The 25,856-nt window shown below is 38.1% G+C and overlaps 1 protein-coding gene across 2 annotated transcripts in view; it reads left to right on the top strand.

Moving 5' to 3' along the window:
* TSNAX (translin associated factor X) overlaps positions 1–24,799 on the top strand; it is a 37,632-nt gene extending 12,833 nt beyond the window's left edge. For both annotated transcript variants that reach the window (XM_085576798.1, XM_021527126.3), the window contains exons 2-6: positions 1,213–1,320; positions 5,490–5,604; positions 7,180–7,310; positions 21,286–21,413; positions 22,991–24,799. In XM_085576798.1, coding sequence (XP_085432924.1) covers positions 1,213–1,320; positions 5,490–5,604; positions 7,180–7,310; positions 21,286–21,413; positions 22,991–23,365 — 857 coding nt within the window. In that variant the 3' untranslated portion in view covers positions 23,366–24,799. The remainder of the gene's footprint in view (positions 1–1,212; positions 1,321–5,489; positions 5,605–7,179; positions 7,311–21,285; positions 21,414–22,990) is intronic.
* Positions 24,800–25,856: the final 1,057 nt, after the last annotated feature.

Raw genomic sequence — 25,856 nt, 5'->3', positions numbered from 1 at the left:
CCCTGGCAGTCACAGAACGGGTCAGGCTGGAAGGGACCACGGCGCTATCATTTGTTCCAAGCTCCCTGCTCAGGCAGGGTCTCCCTAGAGCACCTGGCACAGGATTGTGTCCAGATGGTTCTTGAACATCTCCGGTGTGGGAGACACCACAGCCTGAGGACAACCTGTTCCAGTGCTCAGTCACCTGCACAGTGAAGTTCTCCCGTGTAGTCAGGAAGAATGGAACTTCCTGTGCATTGATTTCTGCCCGTTTTCTCTTGTCCTATTGCTTGGTACTACCGAGAATCACACAGACCTCCCTTCAGCTCTCTTTCGGGGGGTTCATTTAATGTTTTCAACTGCTATAGGAAAAGCAAAAAATCTTGAACTCATGTCCAACATAAAATAAAGAAAAAAATATTTTTGGTTTCCTCTTTAAGAAAGTAGCTACGCCCACTTCTTGTTTTGGTTTGGGATAATAAACAATTAAGCGGAAGCATTTTAAAATCCAGTGTTCCCTTGGTTCTTGTTTTAAGGAAATTGAAAGAACTAAATGAATTCAAAAGATATGCCTGTATTCAAGTTTGCCAAATTTTTGGCTCTGTTAGGAACAGTGTACAGCTGTCACCAAAAAGAGGGAGAGAGAGGAGTAGTTGACACATGGGTGACATGATGTGTCATGTTAGTCCAAGGTGAAGGAAGGATAAAAGGAAGAAACAATACAAGGTGTAAATTTGGAGTAAAACATAGTCCAAAAGAGATGAGTTCTGGGTGTGGGTCTGAAAAGGAGGGTTAAGGAAGAGGCACACAGAGCAGTAGAAGTGAGCAGCTACATTCAGAGAAGAAACTGGTTAATGGGCAGAGTGTAGGGGCGTAAGAAGCTGCACTGCAGGAGCTAAACCTATATACTTGGGTAGGGGTAGTCTGCTTAAACTGTGCCTCACTTCTTCTTCATGTTAAGACGTGTGACATAAATCACAGATTTTCATGCAACCATCTGCTTATCCATTGAAATGGGTTTTTTTTTCTAATTTTCACTAGCAATGTGGAAGAAATAGTAACATGATAATGTGAAGTTGGCGTCAGTTGATAATAAGTCTCATCCAATTACCTTATTCTGTCCTGTAGAATATGATTGCAGTCAGAAATGCTCTGAAGACAGCATTCTGGTGCTCCTTTTGCTCTGGCAAAACTATTTTTTAATTTTATTTTTTTATGTCTATTATTTAATAGGATCAGGTGGGTTCAGAAAGCGAAAGCATGATCATTTTCCACATGGTCAAAAAAGAGAAGAAAAAGAGAATGTTAATCCACCTTCAGCTTTGATGACATCTTTTAAATGTAAGTAAGAATTTGGAAAACCAGGTTTTAAAAATGTGGTGCAGAAATTGCTAGGAAGTTATTAGTGAAATAAGCCAGCTCTCTCCAAGGGAGAAGCTTGAAACTAATTCAACTCATACTCCATACCTTTAGAGCTTAGTGTTCTGCATTTTGTGCAGTGAAGTCCTGGGAGTGGGATTTTGCATAGCTCTGCCTGGTTCATGACTTCCTCCTGTTTCCATCTCACCTGCTGTTCCCCCTGCCCTTCTCACTTGTGCTGAACCTGATGCTGAGCAAATTGCACAAGTGTTCGGCCAGACAAAAGTTGACTGGGCCCTTTGGTGACAGAAAAATGTAGGATCTGCAGAGGTGTAATACAAAATCTGAGCCACAGGAGCAACAGGAGGAGATGGTGACCTTTGGGAAACTGAAGAGGCTCTGACCTTGGCTGTGATGCACAAATGACTAAGCTAAGGAAATGTAATTGTTTTAATGCATTGTTTTAAGAGTTGGTAGTTGTTTATACCTGCACTTTAAAAAAAAAAAGACTTCAACGAACTAATATAGACCTTTATGTAGTCACTTTATTCACTTTGAATGCCTTTTAAATATTAACATATATTCAAAGGTCTTTAAAAAGGCAGGTGTAAACTTTCCTTCAGCCAAATTGTTTTTATAGGCTTTTTCAGCAAACCAGATTTAAACTCCAGTAAATTTAAATTTCTCATTAGACAACTCCTAAGAAAGCAAAGCTGACCTTCAGAAATGAGAAGCCTTGACTGAAGAAGGAAGGAGATTTGAGATGGGGAGCAGATTAACTCTTGTTGTAAAATTTTCCCCGTGCCACATATTTTTTATGAAGCTAAGAAGGGTAAAATATAAGCTGGCTGGCTGCTTTAGATGGTTAATATGTCCTTCAATGTCATATAACTTCTGGCTTTTTAAAAAATGGGTGTTTATATTTTTCTGTGTAAATCAACTTGGCAGATGATTAACCATGACCCCTGAACTTTGCCTAGAGAAGCTGTGGCTGCCCCATCTCTGGAAGTGTTCAAGGCCAGGTTGGAGGGGGCTTTGAGCAGCCTGATGGAGTGGAAAGTGTCCTTTTGGACTAGCTGATCTGGAAGGTTTCTTTCAACCAAACCACTCTATCATTTATATTGAGTATGGTTGCTCTTGAATTGAGTAGAGCAACTGTACTTTCAACTTTTAATTTTTTACTGTCATGAATATCAGTTTGTCATAAAGTTGCTACTACGTCCACTTCAAAACAGTTGTTTCCCTCCCTTCTCATGAGATCCATTAATCCGTGTTTGGTTAATTTCAGAAAGAATTTAAGGGACATGGTTTCTTCAAAATTTTTCAAAGATCCACTCTTTGTACTTATTGCAGAAGTGTTTAGTGTAATGCAAAGTGCACCAAGTGCACTGCCCCAGAGAAAGATGCTGGTTGTCTTTGTCTCCATGTCAGGCACAAGCATTAGGAAAAGGTATGCTCCAGATGGTTTATAATTGAGCAAGTTGTGTAAGGTGAATCAGTTGTGCACTATTTCTGAATCTAAACAACTTAATCATAGAATCCCAGTCTATGCTAAGTTGGAACCGATCCATCAGGATGATTGATTCTGACTCCTGGCTCTGTGCAGGACATCCCAAGAATCACACCATGTGCATGAGAGTATTGTGCAGTCATTTCTTGAACTCAGAAATGATTGTTTGCTGTGACCACTTCTGTTCCAGTGCCCAGTCACTTCTGGGTGAAGAATCTTTCCTAATACCTAACCTAAATCTCCCCTGACACAGCTTCAGGCTGCTTCCTCGTGTTCTGTCATCAGAGTGAAGAGATTGGTACCTGCCCTTCTGCTTTCTTTTCCTCATCACCCTCTGTCTCCTATTCTCCAGGCTGAACAGACTAAGTGACCTCAGCTGCTGCTTGTACAGCTTCCCCTCTAGACCCTTCACCATCCTCATTTGCCCTCCTTTGGATGCTCTCTAAGATCTTTGGATCTTTTTTATATTGTTTTGCCCAAAAAGCATGCACACAATATTTGAGGTGAGCCCACCCCAGCTCAGAGCAGAGCAGGACAATCCCCTCCCTTGCCTGGCTGGTGATGCTGTGCCTGATGCCCCCCAGGCCAGGGTTGGCCCTCCTGGCTACCAGGGCACTGCAGGCTCATGCTCAACTTGCCATTGAGCAGGACCCCCAGGTCCATTTCTGCGGCAGGGCTTGTCAGCCCCTCATTCCTAGTCTGTACACTCAAACAGGTTTGCCTAGTTAATGTGTGGCCGTAAATGGGTGTACGTATTTTGCTCTTTTTAATCCTTGAAAGAAAGATGTGCTTGAATTGATCTATTAGCACCAACGTTTCCCAAAAAAAGCAATGAGAAATTGTCTTCTAAAATAATCATAAAAATCACAGAATGGTCTAATTAGTCAAAACCAAAGGAGCTACACCTTTTTTTTTGAAGTATGTTGTAAATATGACAGGTCTAAGTGATAAAGAGAGTGGATGCTACCTTGATTTGTAAGATGAAGGTTTAGTAAGTGTCATTTTTAATGGTCTGATTTAGCACCACCAAAATTATCAATAGAGTCTGAGTCTTTACTTTCAGTGCTAAAGTAGACATTACAGTGGAATATCTGTAGGAAATGACTGTGTGGTTATGGTGTGTTAGCTTGGAGAACCCCCAGGTTCTAATCCTTTGCAATTTTAGGCAATAGCACAATACAGTAGGGTTTTTTGCATCTTGTTAGACCTAAATATTATTGTATTTGTCTGATTTACTTTAGAATATAAAAGTAGAATATAAATATAAAAAGTATTTTATATATATATTTTATATATAAATATTTTATATTTATATAACTATAAATATAAAAAGTAGAATATCAAAGTAGTCCCTATTGGATTTAAAACCTAATACAAAAGTCTAAAAGCCACAACTGTCCCAAAAATGTAGGGGGTGTTGCTAATATAGCAGAATAGTGAATTTCCCATTAGATGACATTTATAAATGGTTCTTGGAAATGTCATCTGTGTCATCCTATGAAGGGAAGTCACCCTTCCTCAAGTTCCTGTCACTATCATCTGAGGGAAAATTTATTGATGATAATTCAGGGGTGGAATTGGCTCTCAGTATTTGCAAGAGACACATCAAACAGATATGTATAAGAATTAAAAGATCAGTAGGAGCATTTAGAGTTTCAGAATAAGATTGGGAAGAACAGAACAAAATGAGAAGAACCAAGTTTTTACCAAGGCAATGAGAAATACAGAAGTATTTTTCTAGTGTCATACAAACCTCACTTGCTGGCGAACTGCTGTGACTTTTTAAAGGCTGTTCACTTGTCAGACCCTTTAAAAATGTAACCTCTTAGTTTATTTTTGCATCTTCTTTCACAGACTTTGACACCTCAGACATATATATAGGAAATTTGTTAGATGTCTTGTAAGCATCTATTAGTGGTTTATTTACTAAAATAATGGTGTATGAAATGTTAATGGTATTTGTGAAATGTTCATAGTATTTGACTGTCAAAACCAGATATGCTTCCTCTCTTCTCTGTATTTGTTGTAGAGAGAACTAACATCAGCAAGTCAGAAATCTTAAGTAATTGATCTCACTTTTCTTTAGTATTTTTAGTCCTTAGGGTTATTAAAATAATCAACTTTTGGCCAAGTCAGCTGGTATGTGAAATGCAACCTTTCTTATGACTAAATGGTGCATTTTGAACAGTAGTTGTGCCTTAGCCAAATGCTTTTTATTTGATTGATTTAAGCACTGGTGAATCTTATTAACAAATGATTGTAGGGTTTTAGTTTTTTATTTGTCTTGGTGAATTGGGATGAAATTTTCAGTCCGTTTCCAGAACAGCAGTACTGTGGAATAGATTATTAGCAAAACCAAATATTATACCTTAAGAATTGTTTAGGCTGCTTTAAGGCATCATCAGGATTGATGTGTACTTAAACCTGACTTATTAAACAAAGGTAGCATTAATGATGAATTTTGCAGCTCTGGCAGGTGACAGGCAGTGGTTGTGTCAGCAGCCATGCCCCATGCAGAGACAGCCCGTCTTGGGGAAGGGTGCCCAGGGGCAAGGCTGGTGGGGTCTATAAGGAGTTAGTGCAGCACAGGTGCTTTCCTCTTCCCCTGCTTTGAGATTTGCTGTTAAAATTGACTCTGCAGCATTCCAGCTGGAGCTTGACACCAGGCACGATAAATACGAACGGCTCGTGAAGCTCAGTCGGGATATAACGATTGAAAGCAAAAGAACGATATTTCTGCTCCACAGGTTCACCAGGTGAGTCACATTGAGTGTGAAAATGTTCACAGAAACCTACAGGCTGCCTTGCAGTGTTGTCTGTGAGTAACAGCTGCAATGTTCTGTTGAGAGGAATTTAATTAACTTCCTCTAGGGTGCTTGTTCAGGTTTCTGAGTTGGTTTATTGGTTTATTAAACCAATGTAAAGCAGTAGAGTGAGCAGCAGATGAGAGCCTTGCAGCTTTCAGCAAGCTGTGAGAGAGGGCTATGCACCCTTTCTTCAGGTTACTTGCTCGGGCAGTTCTGTCACCATTTTGGTTGTTGCACCCTCACCCGAGGTCATCAAAGCAAATAGGAGGTGACCTGCTGTCTCTTTATGTAAATAATACAGCTGGGTAGGCTTCTGTGTGAAGTTTTGAGCTTCATATGTGTTGTATTCTCATGAGCCTTCAAGCAATCTTTGGAAACCAGAGACAAACTAGAAGAGCAACAGGAAAATTTGAAGCTTTGCATAGCCTTTTGTATAAAGTGTTTGCTGTACGTGACAAACACTGGCCCTGCTTATTATAACAGCTCTCCCTGTTACTTTTCTTTGTAATTTAATTTATCTTAATTGGCATTTTGTTATCTATCAATATATTTATATTGAAGTAGTAACTATTTATAGTTGCAGTGGAGATTATGAAGTTGTCTGCTCTTTAACTTGGTTTTTTCTTCTGCAAAGAAGGTGCTGTGATAGTTCCAGTAACCTCTACAGCCTTGACTGTAAATAACTACTCCCACTGCAGGGGCTAAGTAGCTGGGAACTTGTGGAGGAAAGAACACCAACAAAGAACTCCTCATTACTCTGAATTTAGATTCCTGTTTTATAAGGCATTCGTGGTTTTGTGAGAAGGGAAGTTTTCCATGCTGTATTTTGTATTTCCTTCTTCATTGCTTTTCGCAATTATTGTGGCTTTAACTTCAGTAAATTTTACTGTTTGCTTTTAAATGTTTTCTTGAGACCAGTTAATCAGTAGTTCTTAAAGAGACTGTCAACTAATACACCATGTGGCTTATTTGGGTTCAAGGGAGGAGAAAGTTTAAAGGAAATTAGATAAACTAAGCATTAAATGCCAAATATATGTTGTGGTTGTGAATCAGATATTTCAGCTGTTCCTGAACAGCATAGTTCATAACTACTTCCTTAAAAAAAAAATCACATGTAGGAGTACATAATGTATTATATTTTGCAATACAGTCAAGTATTGCAAAATATTAATTTTTTTAAGAAGTTAAAGGACTTCTGTAAATACTGCTAGTTTTCTGGAATATTTTTTGAAGCCTTTGTATGCGTTTCTCCTTTTTCTTACTTAAACAATAATCATGACTGTAGTTTGGAATAAGCATCATGGTTTCAGAACCCTGACTAGGTGATTATTTTCTTGATAAGAATCTACAGAATTTCAGAATCTGCAATAGGTATCTGTGAAAGTTAAATTGTTTCTTATTCTAGTATCAGTTTTGCTTTTTCTTGAAGCCAGTAAAAATGTATTGATTAGTGAAAGAAATAGTGTAATGTTTTTTAACTGTTTGTTCGTGCTGGAAACTGCTCTTTCTGTTTTATGATTGCAGTGCTCCAAATGGGGAAGAAATTCTAAGGGAATCTGAAGTCAAGCTAGATGCTGTCCGACAGAAGATCAAGCAGGTTGCACAAGAACTGACTGGAGAAGACATGTATCAGTTCCACAGAGCTATATCTCCAGGTAAATAATTTAAAACGAGGAATAGTGTGCAGTTTTAAACTAAGCTTATTTTTTCTTTATGTAGCAATACTTCCTCTTCATACTGCAGGTCTGAATTTGTTACAATTCTGTGGTCATAAATCAGGACTCAGGTTGATCTTTATTACTAGCAAAGTTAGCTGTGGTATTAGAGAAGCTATTGGCCTACAGTTTCATTGCAGTTTCAAGAAAGATGTAAATGGGAGTCTATAACTGGAACACTTTGGACCCTGCCCTGAACTGAAGTTGGGAGTGTTTCTTACAAATGTACTGGCTGTTCTTCTCTGACTGAGAGGAATATATATAGCACAATCATTTGCCCCTTCTGAAGGGTTACAGTTTCTAAGAGGAGAGTGGGCACAACTGTATTGTGAAATTATCCATTTTGAGTGATAAAGTGATGTTGGGTCCTGATTACAAGCATTAAACCAACTTGTGTGTTTCAGTTGCATCTTGTTCGCTCCTCTCTGTAAATGGCAGTCTTTGACAACATTATTGAGATATTAAATTCCAGTTGGTTCATGATTCTTGCTGTCAAACCATATTTCTTTGCTGACTCCTTGCTGACAATCTGAATATTGCCTAAAATTGATATGCCTTGGTTATGGAACACATTAATAAAATATGTAACTGCTTCTTTGGCATTTTAGTCATGATATTGTGTCAGTATCTTGTGTTTATCAATCTCATTTTAAACAATTTGGAATTGCGTATATCTTTCCTTGTTTAGGAAAAACTTCTTCATCTGATGAGAGCTGAGGATTTGCCCTGAATTACTTAATTGTTTAAAAATGTCCATAAGATTGATTTGATAAACCAGCAGCAATACATGTCTGTAATTTACAAGACAAACAATGCTCAAGGTAACTTGTGCTCATGTCTTACACAAACGTTGGTGTAAGAGTGACACAGGTCTTGAGTCTCAGTTTAGCAATTTGGAACTGGAAAGAGTGTGCCCTGGTAATCTTCAATGGCTCTGATTAGTTCCACAGTCCTCTTACCTGTGATGCATTTGGTTGCTCAAATTAGATATAAATAGTTTTTCTTAGAGCCACTTAATCTGCATGTGTCTTGCTGCTATTTATAGTCAAGTACTGTAGTGACACAATGGAAAGAGATAATTCAAAATTCTGATACTACAGATGAACTTAAAGTGTGAACAATACTATTCAAAGGGTATTATGAGTATCTTAACACATTAAAAATAGCTTTTGATTTTCATTTTAACTACTCCTTATAAAAGCTGAGAATTCTTGCATTCAGTTTTATGAACAAAAGTTTTCAAAAGCTTCATTGTGACCTGTAAAGTTTGTTTGAATAACCCCTGAAATTTGTAGTCCCATGTGAGTCATATAACTCTGTGTATAGAACAGCAATGTTTGAGGTCTGCTGCCTCATGGGTCTTTATGAGGCTGCGTGGTGCAAGCCATCAGCCATGCCACGTGAGTCAGATTCTCACAGGGTAACCACTAACGCTGCACCAGCTGCCTCACCTGAACTGTCTCTGTTTTGTTTCATATGTATCTTTGTGGCAGTAAATTCAAAGAGGCTTACCTGCCTCTAGTTCTACTGAGAAGCAGTTGGCCTGGAATTAGATTGACTCATCTCACACGTAAGAGAGTATACTTACATAGCAGACATATGGAAAGTTACTGCACAATAACTTCTATGTGTACCCATGTTCCTATAAAACAAGTGAGCAAACCTGATGCTAGTTTTCTATATCCAGATTCTCTCCTCTTAGTAAAAATAGTGTTTTTGTTCCTTTAAAAAATACATATTTTCAGAACTCAGAAGTTAAATTTCTTTCTAACATGAAAGGTACCTGAACTTAAGCTAGCCACAGCAATCTGAAAATAAAGAAGATAATGAAAGAAAAGTACTGCTCAGCTTTGCTTTTTGTATTTGGTAAATAGACACTGTCAGCTACACTCATTTTCCTTCATGATTTATTTCTGACTTGCATAAAGGTACTTATTAATAACAGAATAGACCTGAATAAACTGTTTAGAAAACAACTTCAAGTATTATGTCAGGAATAATTCAGAATTTTTAATAGCTTTTTCTGGTGTTGGAAATCTCAGCCTCTTAAAATGACTAAAATGTATTTGTCCATTTTAGAGCAGGATGAGTTACTCTAGGGGAGGTTAGTAGTAGAAGTAGTTAGCAGAGGAAGTTAAGAGACCTGATGCATGTGTATGATGACTCAATACCTTCACAGCTGCAAAACTTGTAGAACAGAATAGGCAAATTCAGATGGAAAGAACCAACAGTAATTATCCACTGGCACTGCCTGACCACTTCAGGGCTGACCAAAAGTCAAAAAAGTTGTTAAGAGCATTGTCCACATGCTTCCTCTAAACACTGACAGCCTTGGGGCATCAACCACCTCTCTAGGAAGCCTGTTCCTGTGTTTGACCACCTTTTCAAAAGAAATACTCCTGCCTGATGCAGCTTAGAGCCATTCCCACATATCCTATCACTGGATGGCACAGGAGATCAGCACCACCTTCTCCACTTCCCCTCCTCAGGAGCCTGTAGGGAGCAATGAAGTTGTTCCTCAGCCTTGTCATCTCCAAACTGCACAAGCCCGAAGTCCTTAACTGCTCCTTATTGGACATTGCTTCCAATGATTTCACCGGCTTTGTTGGCCTCCTCTGGATGCCTTCAGGGACCTTCACATCCTTTTTAAATAGTGACACCCAGAACTGCACACAGTTGCATGTATGGTAGCACATCCTTAATGCTTACACAGTACTTGGGGTGAGATTGTCATAGAATTGAAGAATTTTCTTACTACACTCTTAAGAAGACTAAGAGAATGAATCTTACTAACCATTGAGGTAAAAAGAAAGGAAGGCAAGAAGGTATTAGTATGCTAAATAAGGGAGAGAAGGAGTAGACTCTGCTGTCTGTCTTTCCAGAAGTCAGGTGTGGAATCTCTCAAATACCTGAACTTTGCAGGTTTTTTGGACAGAACTCAAGGATAGAAATACACAGCCCCCTGGAAGTGGCTGTACTTTTACTTTTTGCCTCTCTTCAGTTGAGATAAATGGCAAATCTGTGCACTTCCATCAGTTGTATAATACTTGGCCCTAATATCTTCCTGTTGTTTATGTAATTAGGTATTTGTGCCTCATTAAGAAGGCTGATTATAAAATCCAACTGAAATAAGTTGCCTTCATTCTATTTCAGTACATCATCCACATGATCTACTTACGTTCTAGCTCTTCTACATATGCTCTTCTGCAAGGAAAGTTTGTGCCAGCTGTTGCTCATAGAGCATATTTAGTAAGGGAGTGTTAGAATATACCTGTGTGTCACTGGGAAGACAGGGAATGCTTTTAGGCATTGTGTAAATGAGTTTCTGTGCATAACAAAGATAAAATGCTAACTTTCAGCCAGACCTTTACTCTTACCTTCGTTAAATCCTCTGCTCTCCAGTTAGTCATTCTGATGGCAGAAAAGGGAATATGCAGGCTTCAAGACATGTAGATCTTGATTGTGCTGAAGCTGGGATCAAGGAAGTGTCAGAGATGCGAAGATGCTTGATGTCAGGATTATGAAGCTGAGATAGAAAACCTAGAAACAGGAAGAATGAAGGGACAGTAAGATGAAGAGCAGCTGGGAGAGGGAATGCTTTATTCCACCTGCCTACCACTGTTCATGAAGAACTATAATTGGGATGTGAAAAGTGATAAGAGTTAAGAATGTTGCTTTTAGTTTTGGTTTTAAGACTAGTGTTCTTTTAATTGTTGCTTTGCTTTTTTTTTTCCAGTGGAAAGAGCTTGCATATCTTTTTGAAAATAAATGTAGCTAAGAAAAGCGCTAGATCTTTGTCTTTGTATATTTCCTAGGGCTGTAAATCTTGACCTTCCTTTAACCTAGTTTTCAACTCTGATTTTGTATTTTAAAGAAATTCTGGAGAACTAGTTAAAAAGCTTTTTATGAACAAAAACATTGCCATTAAACTGCTTTTTTCTTCCAAAAAGAATAAAGAAATGCTTATGTCCCATATCTCAAAAGCAACATGTCTAATTAACCTCAAACTTCCTAAAAATATTCTCCTTTGTCTTGAAACCAAACATGAAACATCCTCCTGTTCCCCACCCTACCTCTCACAGAAGGAGTAAAAGGGTTCAAAATTGAGCTTATAATGGAAACCACTGTAGCAGTTTTAACTTAGAAATCATGATTGTCTTCATAATAAAGCTGCCTAATACATATTTTATCCAGTGTAATAACTGTTAGCCTATAAATAGAAGAATGCTATGAGTATTATGCTTGGGAATATTGTTTGCCACTTGTAATTGTTAAATGCTTTTTTTGGGGTTACTCCAAGCAGTTGTTCTTTTGACTTGAAGATAAAACAATTCTGGCAGAGCACTAAAGGAGTTTCGTGCTTTCCCTCATTAAGAATAGTGCTAATGGCACGCAGGACGTTTCCCCAAAGGACACTTGCATGAGCTCAAACACTGAGTATAGCACTAATTGAACAACAACAAAAACTGATGACTGTTTTCTACACGTTTCTTAACAGTACAGATTGTCCCAGGGGATGATTAAACAAGCAAACAAAGAGATACTGAAATAATGAAGTCTTTTTTTAATGCAGAGCTCTTCATTTGTTATGTTAGAATGTTCTGCTTTGTTGATATTTTTAAAGCTTTACTATTTGTAATATAGAATTCCTGCTCCTTTGGCCCAGTTTGCAGTGTATACCTTATATATCCTGTGAGGAAATATGTACTCTTTCTTTAAAATTGTTGAGAGACACTATGTAAGAAAAGGACTGAAAAAGATTGTATGGATTTAAGAAAGGAAGGAAGAAATTTTTTAGGTTTTTAAAATTTGTATATACATATGTGTTTGAGTATTTATATATATATATATATATATATATGTATATATATATATATATTTAGTTCTCAACTACTGAGGAAAATATCAACTGTATACAGAAAAGATCTGATTTGCATGATAAGAAAGAAGTGCTCTGCAACATGGTCCTACACTTTGGCTACACCAACCCCATGCAGTGCTGCAGGCTGGGGGAAGAGCAACTGGAAAACTGCCTACTGGGAAAAGACCTGGGGTTTCTGGTCTACAGCAGCTGAACATGATCTTCCAGTACACGTCCAGGTGACCAAGAAAGCCAGTGGCATTGTGGCCTCTGTCACCAACAGCGTGGCCAGCAGGACCAGAGCAGTGATTATCTCCCTGTGTTCAGCACTGGCTGCACCTCAAGTTCTGTGTCCAGTTTTGGACGTATCACTTGAAAGACACCGAGGTACTGGAATGTGTCCAGAGAAGGACAGTGGAACAAGTGAAGGATTTGGAGCACAAATGTGCTGAGGAGTGGCTGAAGGAGGTGGAGATTTAGCCTGGAGAGGAGGAGGCTCAGGAAGGACCTCATTGCACATTACAACTGCCTGAAAGGGGAGTGTAACCAGGTGCGGGGTGGTCTCTTCTCCAATGTAACAAAAAATGGGACATGAGGAAATGGCCTCAAGTCACTCTAGGAGAGGTTTATATAGTATATTAAGAAAAATTTAATCATAGGAAGGGTTGTCAGGCACTGTCAGGCCCAGGAGAGTGATGGAGTCACCATCCCTAGAGGTATTTAAAAAACATAGAGATGTGGCCCTTAGAGTCATGGTTTAGTGGTGGACTTGGCAGTGTTGGGTTAGTGGTTGGAGTCAATTATTCTAAAAGTCTTTTCCAACCTGAAAAATTCTATGATTTTATGTTAGGATGTATGTAATCAGAATATGTCCTGAATCTTTTCTGCATAAATCAAACCTTGTGTACTGCTGAGGGAAAATTAAGGACTGCTTGATAAGGTGGCACTGTGTGGGATTGAATGGAGTACCTTTTCAACGTGACTTTGTTAAATGAAATCTCTAGCTATTTGAAGACTTTACTTAGTTTAAGATGAAATATTGAATGGGGAGTCCATCATTCTTCTGGAGCTTAAGTGGGGTAACATGGGGTGATGATGGTAGATGCAAGTGGAGCACTGTTGGCTGACCTTTGCTGTGTGCCTGCGCTTGCAGCAGTGGCGAGTGGAGTGCTGTGTGCAGGGAAGCTCATTAGCTGTTTATCATGTCTGCACTTGCTCTCAATAGGATTAGATGATGGGGCTGTAAAATGTCAGCACCTTGTCAAAACTATTGCTCTGTGACTGCTTCTGCTGATGATGATGGCGGAAATTCTGTGTAAAAGTTCAGCACTGACGCAGTCTAACACATCATTTATCTTGTGCAGGCACTATTTGTGTTCTCAGAGATTGATATAATGGAGCTTATTTCTGTCTCCTGCCTTATGCCATTTAAAGTCACTTTAGGCATGTAAGATATTGCAACAAACTGCATTGCTCGATTAGACCAGGCCAGTTAAGTCTGTGTAGATGAAAAGGAAATGCTTCAGTTGCAGTAGAATGCCACTTTCTAACTGCCAGCAGACAGGATGCTGTGAGAAATGCTATGGAGATGAGTGGGGTCTGTCCAAACAGGCCAGCTTTAGATTACTGATGATTTAAATAATAACACTTTTTTGGGTATTGTATGAAGGATTTTAATTAGAATGCAAATGAAAAAACCATCTGCGTAATGATTTCTTTGTTTGTAACATACTGAGATTGTCCTACCTTTGTAAACACACATGTATTTCTGAAATAATATCAAGGTACATAATATCAAGGATATAGTATCAATGTACTATTCCACATCAGGACCAGTGTAAGCAGAACACCTGTGTTTTTTTCTTGAGAAAACTTAAAAACTATAATTAAAATAGATGGCATATTTAATTTTAGGTTGGTAATAGAAAGGAAAAGCTTTGTACTGTGGGAGGAAGATATCACAAACTGTAAATGTCTCACCCAGGATAAGACTTAAATACACCTAAAACTTGAAAGGAAAGCTGACCATGAAGGAAGCAATCAGGTTTATGCAAGATGGTGGGAAAACACAGTAACACAGGAACAGGATGTGACTGAAGAATTAATCTCTTGCTGTTGTAGGTGAGGGGTAAAATGCCAGAAATGGAAACAAAGTTTCCTGATTATACTGGAAAATTAACAGAATTCGCAGTGAATAAGCCTATGGTTATCAGATACAATTTTGTTAATTTCATTATTTCTGTTTTGTTATTTTCTGTGTTTCTCTGACTCATCCCCGCTTGGTCAAACTGGTTTGGGGTTTTTTTTTTTTTCATTCTGCAAGTTGTCTGTTTGAAATTTGATACCTTCAGTTTGTTGCATTTTGCTGGCCTATTATTATTTTTGGTTCATGCCTTTTTCCTAGGTTCTTCTAAGGAAAAGGCAAAACCAGTGATGCAAACCCTCTCACTTTGTATTTTCTGCTGCAGATTTTGTATGCCATACACAAAAATTAAAACAAATCTGCAAACATAAATGCAAATTCTGACATGAACAAACTAGACATGAATTATGTGAGAATTGATTATTAGCTTATCCCTGAATGAGATTTACATTCAGCAGGAGCCATTCAGAGCAGCAGAAGTTCTTAAGAGAAGCTATGTAGTTTTTTGAAGACGCATGCTGTGGGTCAGCATGATCACAAAGATTGTCCTTTCCTGCTTCTAACGTAAGACCTAACTGTCCTAAAGTCCTGCTCTACTATTGTGACAAATACTGCTGTTACTCACATGACAACCTGAAACTAGTGACATTGTTTGTCTTTTAATTCAGTTTCATAGCTGGCAAGTGGAGGAGACCTTGTTGTCTGGCTCAGGAATATTTTTCAACCCTGCAGCTATTGACATTAGTGATTGACAGATCAGACCTCTCCAGCCTTTGCAGGAACCACGTGCAGCTGGACCATAAGAGAAGTTTAAAAAAAAAAAATCTGTGAAGCTTTTTTGTTTGTTTATTTAAAATCACACAGGAGAATGTGTCCTAGAGGAACTCCATTCCAAGAAGGGACGGGGATAACACATCATGGTTCAACTTTTGTTTTGCAATCATGTGGGGAGTAATAGAGGTTGGCAAGTGGTGAGGTATCTTTGTGCCATCTCACAGATCTGTGATTATGAGGAGAAATAGCCACTATTGGTTCTTCTGATTTGCTTGTGAGTTGAGTCTGTTGTATGGAAACAACATCACCTTAAGAAGAACTTTCACTATGTTTTGAACTGCAGAAGCTGTGTTGTGTGAGCTGCTCTTTCTTCTTTGATCATTAAACATCCTGGCTGAGTCAGAGCTTCCTTTCTTTGGTATCTTGAACACTTGCCCTCAAGGCTGCCAGTAGTGTAAAATTTGCTGTCTGACTGAATGACTTTTAAAACTCTGTATTAATTATGAAGGCAGTTGGGGGTAGTCAAAGAGGTTAGGAAGACTATTCGTTACAGGAATATTTTTTTAATGTAAAACATTGAGTGCTCTTCATAATTACTACATTTGGGGCTACTGAGTTGGAATAAAACCCCAAACTTCAGAACAAAAACCTTGATTATGAAAGTAAGCATGGTACATCCCTCAGGTCTCTAAGTAGAAGCAAAATAAAAGTTTGTGAATTTCTCACCCACAATTATTCACCTGCAGAAAAGCTTATCATTTGTCATTTGTGTTTTTAATAACAATATAAAAAAGGCTTGATTCCCTGCTCTCTGCAATGAGAGATTAAAATATTGTTTGCAGTTCTTTGAAGGGTTTTTGTGCCTGTTTGGAGAAATAATTTAACTCTCACAGGCACCTGCCTGATAGGGAACTTATATTTGTTTCTGGGGTTTTTGGGAAAACTGGCTAATCTTGGTATTGCCTTTCCCCCTGAAATGGTATTACCTTTTCCCCTGAAGTGTCTATTTGAGTGCAAACAATATTAACACTTCAATATCTGCAATGCATCACTTCAACACATGCAGCTAGAAGAGAACAGAACTTTTTGGTGGTCCTGGATATGTCAAGTAACAATTGACTAATGAACAAAGCATTCAGGGCTTTACAGAAGAAATTTACATTTTAATTATTGATATAATAGTACTCAGCATTTGAATTATTACTGAGTGACTAAAACATGTGTTTTTCCAAATATGTATGCTCATATAGACATTTGTTCTATTACTTGTATTTTTATTTATTAGTTAGTACTGTTTTAAAAAATCCATCCATGTCTGGAATTACTCTTTTAAGCCATTTTCAGAACAGGATGTCCAGACCACTCCTGTCTATGAGGAGAGCTGGCTTTATCCTCTTTCAGTGTATGTTATGAAATTAACCTTTGACTTCATGCCCACAATCAACAAAATGGTTTGGTTGTTTCATAGCCTCAGTTTAAGTTTAATTACTTAAGTTTTTACCCCTTATGCCCAGAAGAAGACCTCTGAATCTTAGGAATCATTGTCAAGTATGCAGAGAACTTTAAGGGAATAGATTAAGGTGTGAATGATCAGTTTCATCTTAATAGGACAGGCACTAGATCTATTTTTTGTATTAATACTTCTAAATTTATTGCATGTGCTTGTTTCACTTGATGTTGTACCTGGTTAATTGTTTGCTTATTTCACTCATTCTCCCCTTTATTCATCCATATGCTTCTAGAAACAAGTTCTTTAAGTTTACCATCCCCCCCTATTCTGTATAATTATTTCTCTAATTTCCACAAGAATATTACTTTTTTTTTTTTTTTCCTGGATTATGGTGGGGATTTCTGTGTTTTGATGGTGGAATTTTTCTTTTTTTTTGTTGCTTTCTTTGGTTTTTGGGGGGATGAGAAGGAAGGGATGTTTTTTTCTATTTGTTTGGGGTTTTTTTTAATGACAATATTACTTGCCAGCCTAAACATGAGGATAACACAGAGCCTTGTCAGTGCTGTTTTGGTTTTGTAAAGAATCAGCAAGTGGGTAATTTCACATGACTCACCCTGTAAATAATGTGCCCCACCCTTCATGCAGTGATCGTGGAAGAAGCTTGCTGGGTGTATCTTCCTACCATCTTTCTAGTGGCTGCTCTTGGCCTGTGATTCCTGCTGCATGGCTTGGGGGAGGAGCTGGGTGAGAGAGCACAGGCTTGTGTCCATCTGCTTGTGTCCTCACCATCAGCCCAGGCTCCTCTCTAAACAAAAAGAGAGAGAAACAGGACAAAGGATGAAAGAAAACGAGTTTGGGAAGAAACAGGGAGAGAAGCAGCTTATTTGGGAAGTTGGCAGGTGGCACTGGCATTGCTAACCTTAACAACCAAGAAGTATAAAATCCTTTTGAACCTGTTTTGTAACTGTTGAACATAGATTTATAGAAGGAAATGAAATAACCAGAATTTCAGGAGGTAACTTTCACCTCTTATTTGATTCATCATTCTGGATTGAAGCTTCCATGCATGCATGGATGCGTGATGGAATTAGATTCTGTTTACCCTAATATGATTCCTGCAATGAAATAATTTCAATTATTTATTAATTCTTTAAATAGAACTAGCTTTTCCTCTGTCTTATGCATTTGTTTGACTCTTGGATTGAGTGCTCCAATTATTTTTTAAATTATTTTTTCATTTAAGAAACCTAATTTCTTGCTAAGTTTCTTAGGAAAGCTGCTTTTTCTTTTTTTCTCAGGTCTTGCATATGTGGTTAAGGAAAAATATTTGAATATCAGCTGGCAAAAAGAGCTCAAATTTTCAGGCAGAAAAATCTTTATTTCTAGATACATGCTAAGAAGATATCTCAATGGAGCTCTCTAGTTCTTATGCAGAAAATAAATGTTTTAAAACATAGAAGGGAGCTGCTATACTGGGTCACTGTCACTTGTCTAGTATAAGCTATTTCTAGAGAATAAATGTAATAAAACACTAAAATACTTAAGCAGTTAATTTTTTACTTTAATTTACATACTTAAGCAGTTAATTTTAAGAGGTGCTAGTAAAAATAATACAGTGTTTTTAATTGGTATTTTTGCCCATGTACTACAAAAAAACCCAAACCCATAAAAGGCAGTCTTACAAGTTACTCCATTACTTGCAGCTCAATCCATAAATAAGCTAATTTTGGAATAAATCCAAAACAAGAGCATAAGGGGAAAGGTATTGTTGGATGGTGTAGTGAAATGGGATGGGCTTTTTCACCTTGGGAATTATTTACTGAAAATAGTGGATGTCCTACCATTAAGCTAAAACATTACATGTTTAAACATCCTTCTACCTGCACATGGAAATACCTTATTTCAAGGTCTTGGCTCATTGAAATGTCATATTGTAGCTACTTCTGGAAGAAGGACTTAAAAAAAGAAAAAAAAAGAAAAAGTAAAAATATGAATGTTTTTTGCAAAGTAGTCATGAACAGGATTTGTTACCAGTCTATATGTGATGGTAACTTTAATTGAGTTTTGTAAGGCTTACTAAATAGTGGGAGACAGATTCCCTAATTGTGAGAAGGTGACAGTAAATGGCAATACAAATGTGTGCAACATTCGTATGGTGGTGTTAAACAAAAGGAAGGAGCACAAGGCTGGAACATGTCAGCTAGTGTGGGATGGCAGGAGGAAGCAACCATCTATGTGTGTATATACATATAAATACGCCTACATTAAAAAGTACATAAAGATAAAAGAACAGAGGAGCCAAACACTTAAAATGGAAAAGGACAAAATGTTTATGAAGTCGTAAAGTAGAGTGATTTGAAAGTGGGATATCTGACTGATCAAGAAAACTGTTTACCAAAAGGTTTGAGGGCTGATTTGATCTGTCAGAGCTGTGGAAAATGCCAAGTTGATTCTTCATTGTGATAGACTTCTCCATAGATAGCAGAGGGAGATTCTCACAGATGTTGTCATGTTGAGCACTACTGTATCTGGTAGCTTTACAGCTTATCCACAGAAAAAGCCAAAATTTCGTAATAGATTACTGGTCCTGTTACATGAGAAGGTAAGTCAGGGAAAGAGTGAATGATGAAATCTACTTCTTTGCAGCCTCTGAAGTTATTTATCTTAAAAGATCCTGAGCAGCTTTTATCTTCTGTTCTTCTATTGCTTGTGCCCAGAATGCTTTACCTGAATTCTGTTGATTAAATTATGGTGTTTAATTGGCCTTGCTGGCTCCTTGTTTGTGTTCTGGTTTATGAACAGCACTGTTGAGTGTGAGTTTGGTTGCTGCATATTTATTCTGCTTTTCTCAGGGCTGCTGTAGAGTATTATAAAGGAATTGCCATTCTGAGTTGCTTCTGCTGAAATACATATTTAAAAGAAGAAGAAAAATGCAGGTCACTTATCATGCTAATTTGATAGTAACGTGGAAAGCCTCCTACCCCTTGAGGTTATGTCTAGATTTTTTGGGGTATTTCCATACTGATTTGTTATTCAAATCTATATTCTCTTATTTTTGATTTAGACTATTTCTTTGATCAAAGTGAAGTCTAAATTTGCCTCTTCCTGCATATTTCTATAAGCTGAGGTCCTGGCACTCTACAGGTCAATTGAGGGTATTAAGATTATTCTAATGGAAGCAGGCCTCTTCTTCTGGTATCCTTGGTTACATCCTCATTTACTCACTGACAAAAGTATTGTCCAGTCCTGACCCTCTTGCCGCATGATACCTGTTGGCGTCTCTTGAAGTGAAGTCATCCCCTTAAAGTGGCTCAGAATAGCTCTGCTAGAACCGTCTCTGTCATGTTTCTATTCCTTTAATGTCCTCTTTGAGCATTCTTTGTTCATGGGTCAGATATACACAGGCATTGACTTTGTCTCTGCAACTTTTTTTAGCTTAGTACTGCCGTGGCTATTCCAGCTTTGTTTCTGCCTTTTTTTCCACCAACAGTGCCAACTTCAGCTTTCAGCTTATGAACCTTTATCACATGCTTCCCCCAAATCTTATTTCTGCACATGAAGATAAACTGACAACCTGTGAAATCTCTAGATCTCACCTTTGTTGTAATGCATAATAAAACCACCATCTGCCAAGTAGGTAGTGAGAGAGAAACATGGCAGGTAGCTGTAGTTGGCATACAAATCTGGTACCAGCAACATTTGTTATCTCATCCTTTATTCCCTTTCCAACACACCAACTCATTTTGTCCCCCTCCATGCCTTAATTTTAGAGTGTAAGTTCTGTTGGACAGTGCAGTTACTAATATAGTCATAGAATCACAGAACCGTTAGGATTGGAAGGGACCTCTAGAGATGACCTAGTCCAACCCTTTGCCAAAGCAGGATCACCTGTTGATCTTCATACTGGATATCACACTCCTATTTGGTTTGTTTATTTGCTTATTTATTTATTTATTTGGTTTGGAGTGATTTGTAACAACAGATGCTTTGTCTTGAATGTGAATTTCACCAAGCCTGCATATTTTAAGGAGCCTGATTCTCACAAAATGGAGAAATGGGAAGTTTAGTTTTAAACTAGTATCTATTACAAGTCTTCCTGGGCAGGGTTGCTCTCGATCTGTTTATCCCCCAGCCTGTGCTGATACTGGGGATCCCCTGAGCCAGGTGCAGCACCTTGCACTTGGTCTTGTTAAACTGCATTGATTCCTATGGACCCAACTTCTCAAGCTTGTCCTAGTCTCTCTGGATGGCATCCCTTCCTTCAGGTGTGTCAACTGCACCACTCAGCTTAGTGTCAGCTGCAAATTTGCTGAGGGTGCATTTGATCCCTCAACTCTATGACGTTGATGCAGACATTGAACTATACTGGTCCAAGTATGAGCCCTTGGAAACATTGTGGGGAGCTGATCTTTAGTATGTTTTTGAGAATACCATGATGCTTTATATAGAAATTACAGAAGGTTCTGCATGAAAAATGCAGATGGAGTGAAAACTCGAACATGTTTGTCTGTGTGCTTGGTCTGACTTTCATGCTTCAGAAACTTGATATGTTAGATTATGTTTTAATGTTATTTCTGGATTATGTTAATTTTCACTTTTTGCTGGTAACCTTCAAATATAAATAATTGCAAGCATAGATTATTGCTGGAAAAGTTGACGCATGGGCTTGTTTCTGCTGTTTTTGCAGGGCTTCAAGAATATGTTGAGGCAGTTTCGTTTCAGTATTTTATCAAAACACGATCTCTGATCAGTGTTGAAGAGATCAACAAACAACTAATATTTACAGCAGAAGACAGAGAAGAAACAACAAACATGGTAAAAGTTTTTCTTTCTTTTCAAACATCTTTCTGGGATGGAAATGCAACAAGAAGGATTAGTCACGTTTTTGGCATCTGATTAAATAAGTCCAGTTAGTGGAGTGGGATTAGGTGGACATGGGTTTTGACTTACTTGTTCAAAACATGCCTTTTATTCTGATAAGTAGTAAACTAAATCCGTGGGATACAAGTTTATAAATTTCATATCCTTTTTATTCGGAGCAAACTGAACTCTTTCTGATACGGCAAAAGATCCAGGACAATGAAATACTAGCTATCAAGTGTAGCAGAGTGATTTTTAGTGCCTGGGGCTGTCTCTAAGACCTTCTGGTGTATAGTGGTCTTGCAGAAGCTGGAGGACACAAACAAATCTGAGGCAGGATGAACTCCATGACTGAAATCTTATTGCTGGTATTGAACTAGTCACTAGAGGCACTGTATTTGCCTTGTGCATATGTTTTAGCTGCATCATTTGTAACTCTACTGGAGCTAATTTCTTTTAGAGGACAAGCTGGTGTCCCATCATACCTTAGCCCTAATACCACGTCTGCTGTTTCTTGACTTGCCTGTACTCCTACCCTGGCCTAAATGGCTCACAGGGACAAACTAATGTCACCAAGCACAATAAACTGTTTGCAGTTTGATTGTTGACAGAGGGCAGCAGTGATTTGGTAGCAATCTACAGAAGCGCACAAGCAGTTGAGGTGCAATGTACAGTAATGCTGCTTTACATGAATTCCTGAGTTTGCTTCTGCTGAAGAGATTCTGCTGGAAAGTATTTCTCATTCATTCTTTATTCTCTTGGTATTTGCAGAGAAGCCTGATTTTTAGCTTAAATACATTTGTTTTTACCAGAGGTAACAATTGTGAAGTTGTTAACCCCAGCATGCACATCTCTGACCAGATCTGTCAATTTGGGTAGATAGCATATTAGGGGAACAAGTGAACAGAAAGACATCTGCATTGTCTCCCATGTTATCAATATTCTGGCAATAAAAAATATTGGAAACTTGGAGCAAACTTGTAACTTTGTAATGGGTTTGCTTCATGAAAATTTTTGTTTGTTATTTTAATAAGCTCAGTTAATATAAAAGAGATATGAGAATACTATGGCTACTTGTAGAGAACAAATTTTGAAATTCAAGATACTACTATGAAATTATATTACTTGTTTTCATAATGCAGACTATTTTTGAATGATTTGCTAACTTTGGACTATTTAGGAAAAAAATCTATCAAGCTGAGATCTGTCAGGTGAAAGAAAACCCCAAACAACTGCAAATAAATGTTGCTACAAAGATGTGATAATTCTGTTTGCAAATGAGATGGTAGAGTTAGGGTATGTTTATCATACTTGCTAAATTGAAAATGACATCTCAAGTAGAAATTACCTTCTTATATGGAAGGAGATTAGTACTTCTGAAATTAGACCATGTGGAAGTGCCATGCAGTTTAATTTTCCAGAATGTTTTAAATTTCCAGTTATGTTAGATGAGTTAGCGTGTATAGTTGAACCATTACAGATGGCTTTCTCACACTTTTCTGTACTGGACTTTTCTTCCATTCTGTCCCCAGATCTCCAATTCCCATGATAAACAAGCCCATACGTGGAGCCTGAAGGTAACCCCTGTGGACTACCTGCTGGGAGTGGCCGATCTGACGGGAGAGCTGATGCGGCTGTGCATCGGCAGCGTTGGGAACGGGGACATAGACACACCCTTCGAACTGAGCCAGTTCTTGCGTCAGATTTACGATGGGTTCACTTTCATTGGCAACACGGGACCTTACGAAGTCTCCAAGAAGCTCTATACCTTGAAACAGAGTCTGGCAAAAGTAGAGAATGCCTGCTACACATTAAAGGTACGGGGATCTGAAATCCCAAAGCACATGTTGGCTGATGTGTTCTCCACCAAAACGGAATTGATTGACCAAGAAGAGGGGCTTCCTTAAAATCAGGAAGCTCTTGCTACTCAGAAGAGGACATAAGAGAAACCTCTCTAGTTATGGTTTGTGGGGTTTTGACCCTTCTCAAAGCTTTTTAGGTAGAGACATTTTTGTTTTATCTATGAGAAGGCTGTTTGCAGTGGTAATTTGTAACCAAAAATACTTTTTATGATGTGCAAGAGAAGAAATGTTTGACTTTGGCCTCTTGCTATGGAATTTCCTGTATTGCTCCATTGTATCTTCTTTCAGATTGACCAAAATTTCTACTGCACTCTAGTCCAGTGACTGTCATTTTTGTGACCTCAAACTATTGTTGGTACAAGTTTTCATCAAGCACAGCAGTGGGAAAAAAATGGCCAGGTGTTCTTATTTAGCATTATCCATAGGTTTCTGCTGACGTATTTTCTGAGTATTTGGGTTCTGTACTCTTATCACACTTACAACAATGCACCTGTGCGTAAGTACATCCCTTGACTTGAGACTGGGTTGGTCTCAACAGTGCCATGTAATTCAAGTTTTCTCTGATTAGTAATTTAAACTATGAAATTAAGTCAACTTTTTGCCAATTGATAATGAAGCTAATTGCACCAGGTAAATACTACTGTCGCCTGTTATTTTGGGTCTCTGTTAAAACTGAGCTCCATTTGAGCTCCATTTGGTATTTCACAGTTTTGAGATGAGCTAGGAAATCCACAGAAAATAATTGTGGAAGTATAGTTTTACATTTTTTGTAATACAGTTTAATGCAGAATCTGACATATTTCTGTTCGTAGACACTCTTTTGTCTATAAACAATGGTTTGTCATACTAAGTATGTAATTTGGTGTTAGGACAAGCAGTTTTTGGCCAGAACGAATGTGTTGCAATGCTGGAAGTCTATTCTTCATTGTTTGTACTGCCCTGAGGACCTCCAGTGGGATTGAACTGGTATAAGTGGAAAAGGGCTAGCTAAGCTTTAAATATATGTTAGCAGGAACTATATCATGTGCATGTTCCTGTGGAAAGGAAATTGCAAACAGAAGTAAGGCAGGCATTCTGGTTTTTGCATTTATCTTTGAGGGGGGTATGTCACTGTTGGCAAAAAATCAGGGCTTTATGCTGGTGTCTGAAGTTATGAAAGTCTGATAATGTACATAATGCTAAAGGAAAACAGATAAAACAACGTGATCTCTAGACTCCAGGAAATAGGCCTCCCAACTGCAATTGAAAATACTGCATGTTTTTTATTTCTACTTCCATATGCAGTGATACTGCCAATACTTTTCCCATGAGCATGTCCTGAGTAGCTGGAATCATCTGACATATGGATAGGAATGGGTAAATACATTTCTGTCACATTTTTCCATTGTTTCCACATAAAGTAGTATGGAGTGGATTGAACAAGGGGTGGCATTTTTCCTATTGTTTAATACTATTTTTTACAATAAATTCTGAAAAGTAGTCACTGTCTCTATGTTGGTCCTTTTGCATGTCAGTCCAAGTGGTAAATTACAGTGCAAGTTTCCCACCGTGAAGGACATCACTTGGAAGTTTTGCTCCATTCCTATATTCATACTTCCATGGGCACTTTCTAAAGCTGATTTTTTTTTTCTCCCTTAACTTTATTCTTTGGTGTCTAAAAACTAGTTAGGATAGAAACTTCACGTGAATCTTTTGAATGAAAAAAAAATGCAAAGGATTCAGATGACAAAGCAAGTATATCCCTGGGACAAATCTGCAACAGTACCCATGTTTCTACATCTCACCTTTGTTTTCTGGATCTTTTTTTCCCTGATGAGAGGAGGGGGAAGAAAGGAGGCTAGTTGCTAAAAAGGAATAGTTTTGGGGTGTCACCCTCTCCCTGAGATGTGTACATCTAGCATTTCAGTTGGTGCAGCTACAGTGCAGTTGTGCCTCTTTTGGCACACTAAATTTACTGCAAGTCATTGCTTGTTTAGTGTAAGTGTGTGAAGTGAAAGCAGATACTGTTAGACATAGTGTGTGATATTAAAAGAGGTCTGTCTCTTGTCTGTCCTAGCAGCTATCGGGGGAATTAAAAAATGTTCATGGCACAGTTTGAAATGGGTTGAAATGAATTTCAGCACACTGGACTGCTTGGCTCAGTGACATTCTGCCTCTAGCCATGGAATGAGTGCACAGTGGCCACCACTTTAGTCAGCTCCTGCTTTTATACAGTCATTCATTACTTTAAAACTTCAGATGTCTAAAAAGAATACTTCCCCCCCCAGCAATGTTTAGAAGTAGATGTTCTTTCAACAAGTACATACTGGTTTTAATGATTTTAAGATTTAAATTTTTGTTAAGGCAAGAGAAATGTTTTTAATGGCAGACATGATTTCTAAACTTCAGGCTGCCTGCCCATAATCAAAAGCTGTAAATAATTTCTAATAAGGAGCAAAGTGTATGTGTGGTGTATTAAAACACCAGTACAGATGGGAAGTAGCTAATGGCCTGAAAACCTCCTGCTCAAGGAAATATTCTCCCCAAAAAACAATTG

The sequence above is a fragment of the Lonchura striata genome, chromosome 3 (genome assembly GCF_050655825.1).
Source record: "Lonchura striata isolate lonStrDom1 chromosome 3, ASM5065582v1, whole genome shotgun sequence".
Classification (NCBI taxonomy): Eukaryota; Metazoa; Chordata; class Aves; order Passeriformes; family Estrildidae; genus Lonchura; species Lonchura striata.
The sequence above is the reverse complement of the archived record's forward strand: the minus strand, read 5'-3'. Positions and strand labels throughout refer to the sequence as shown.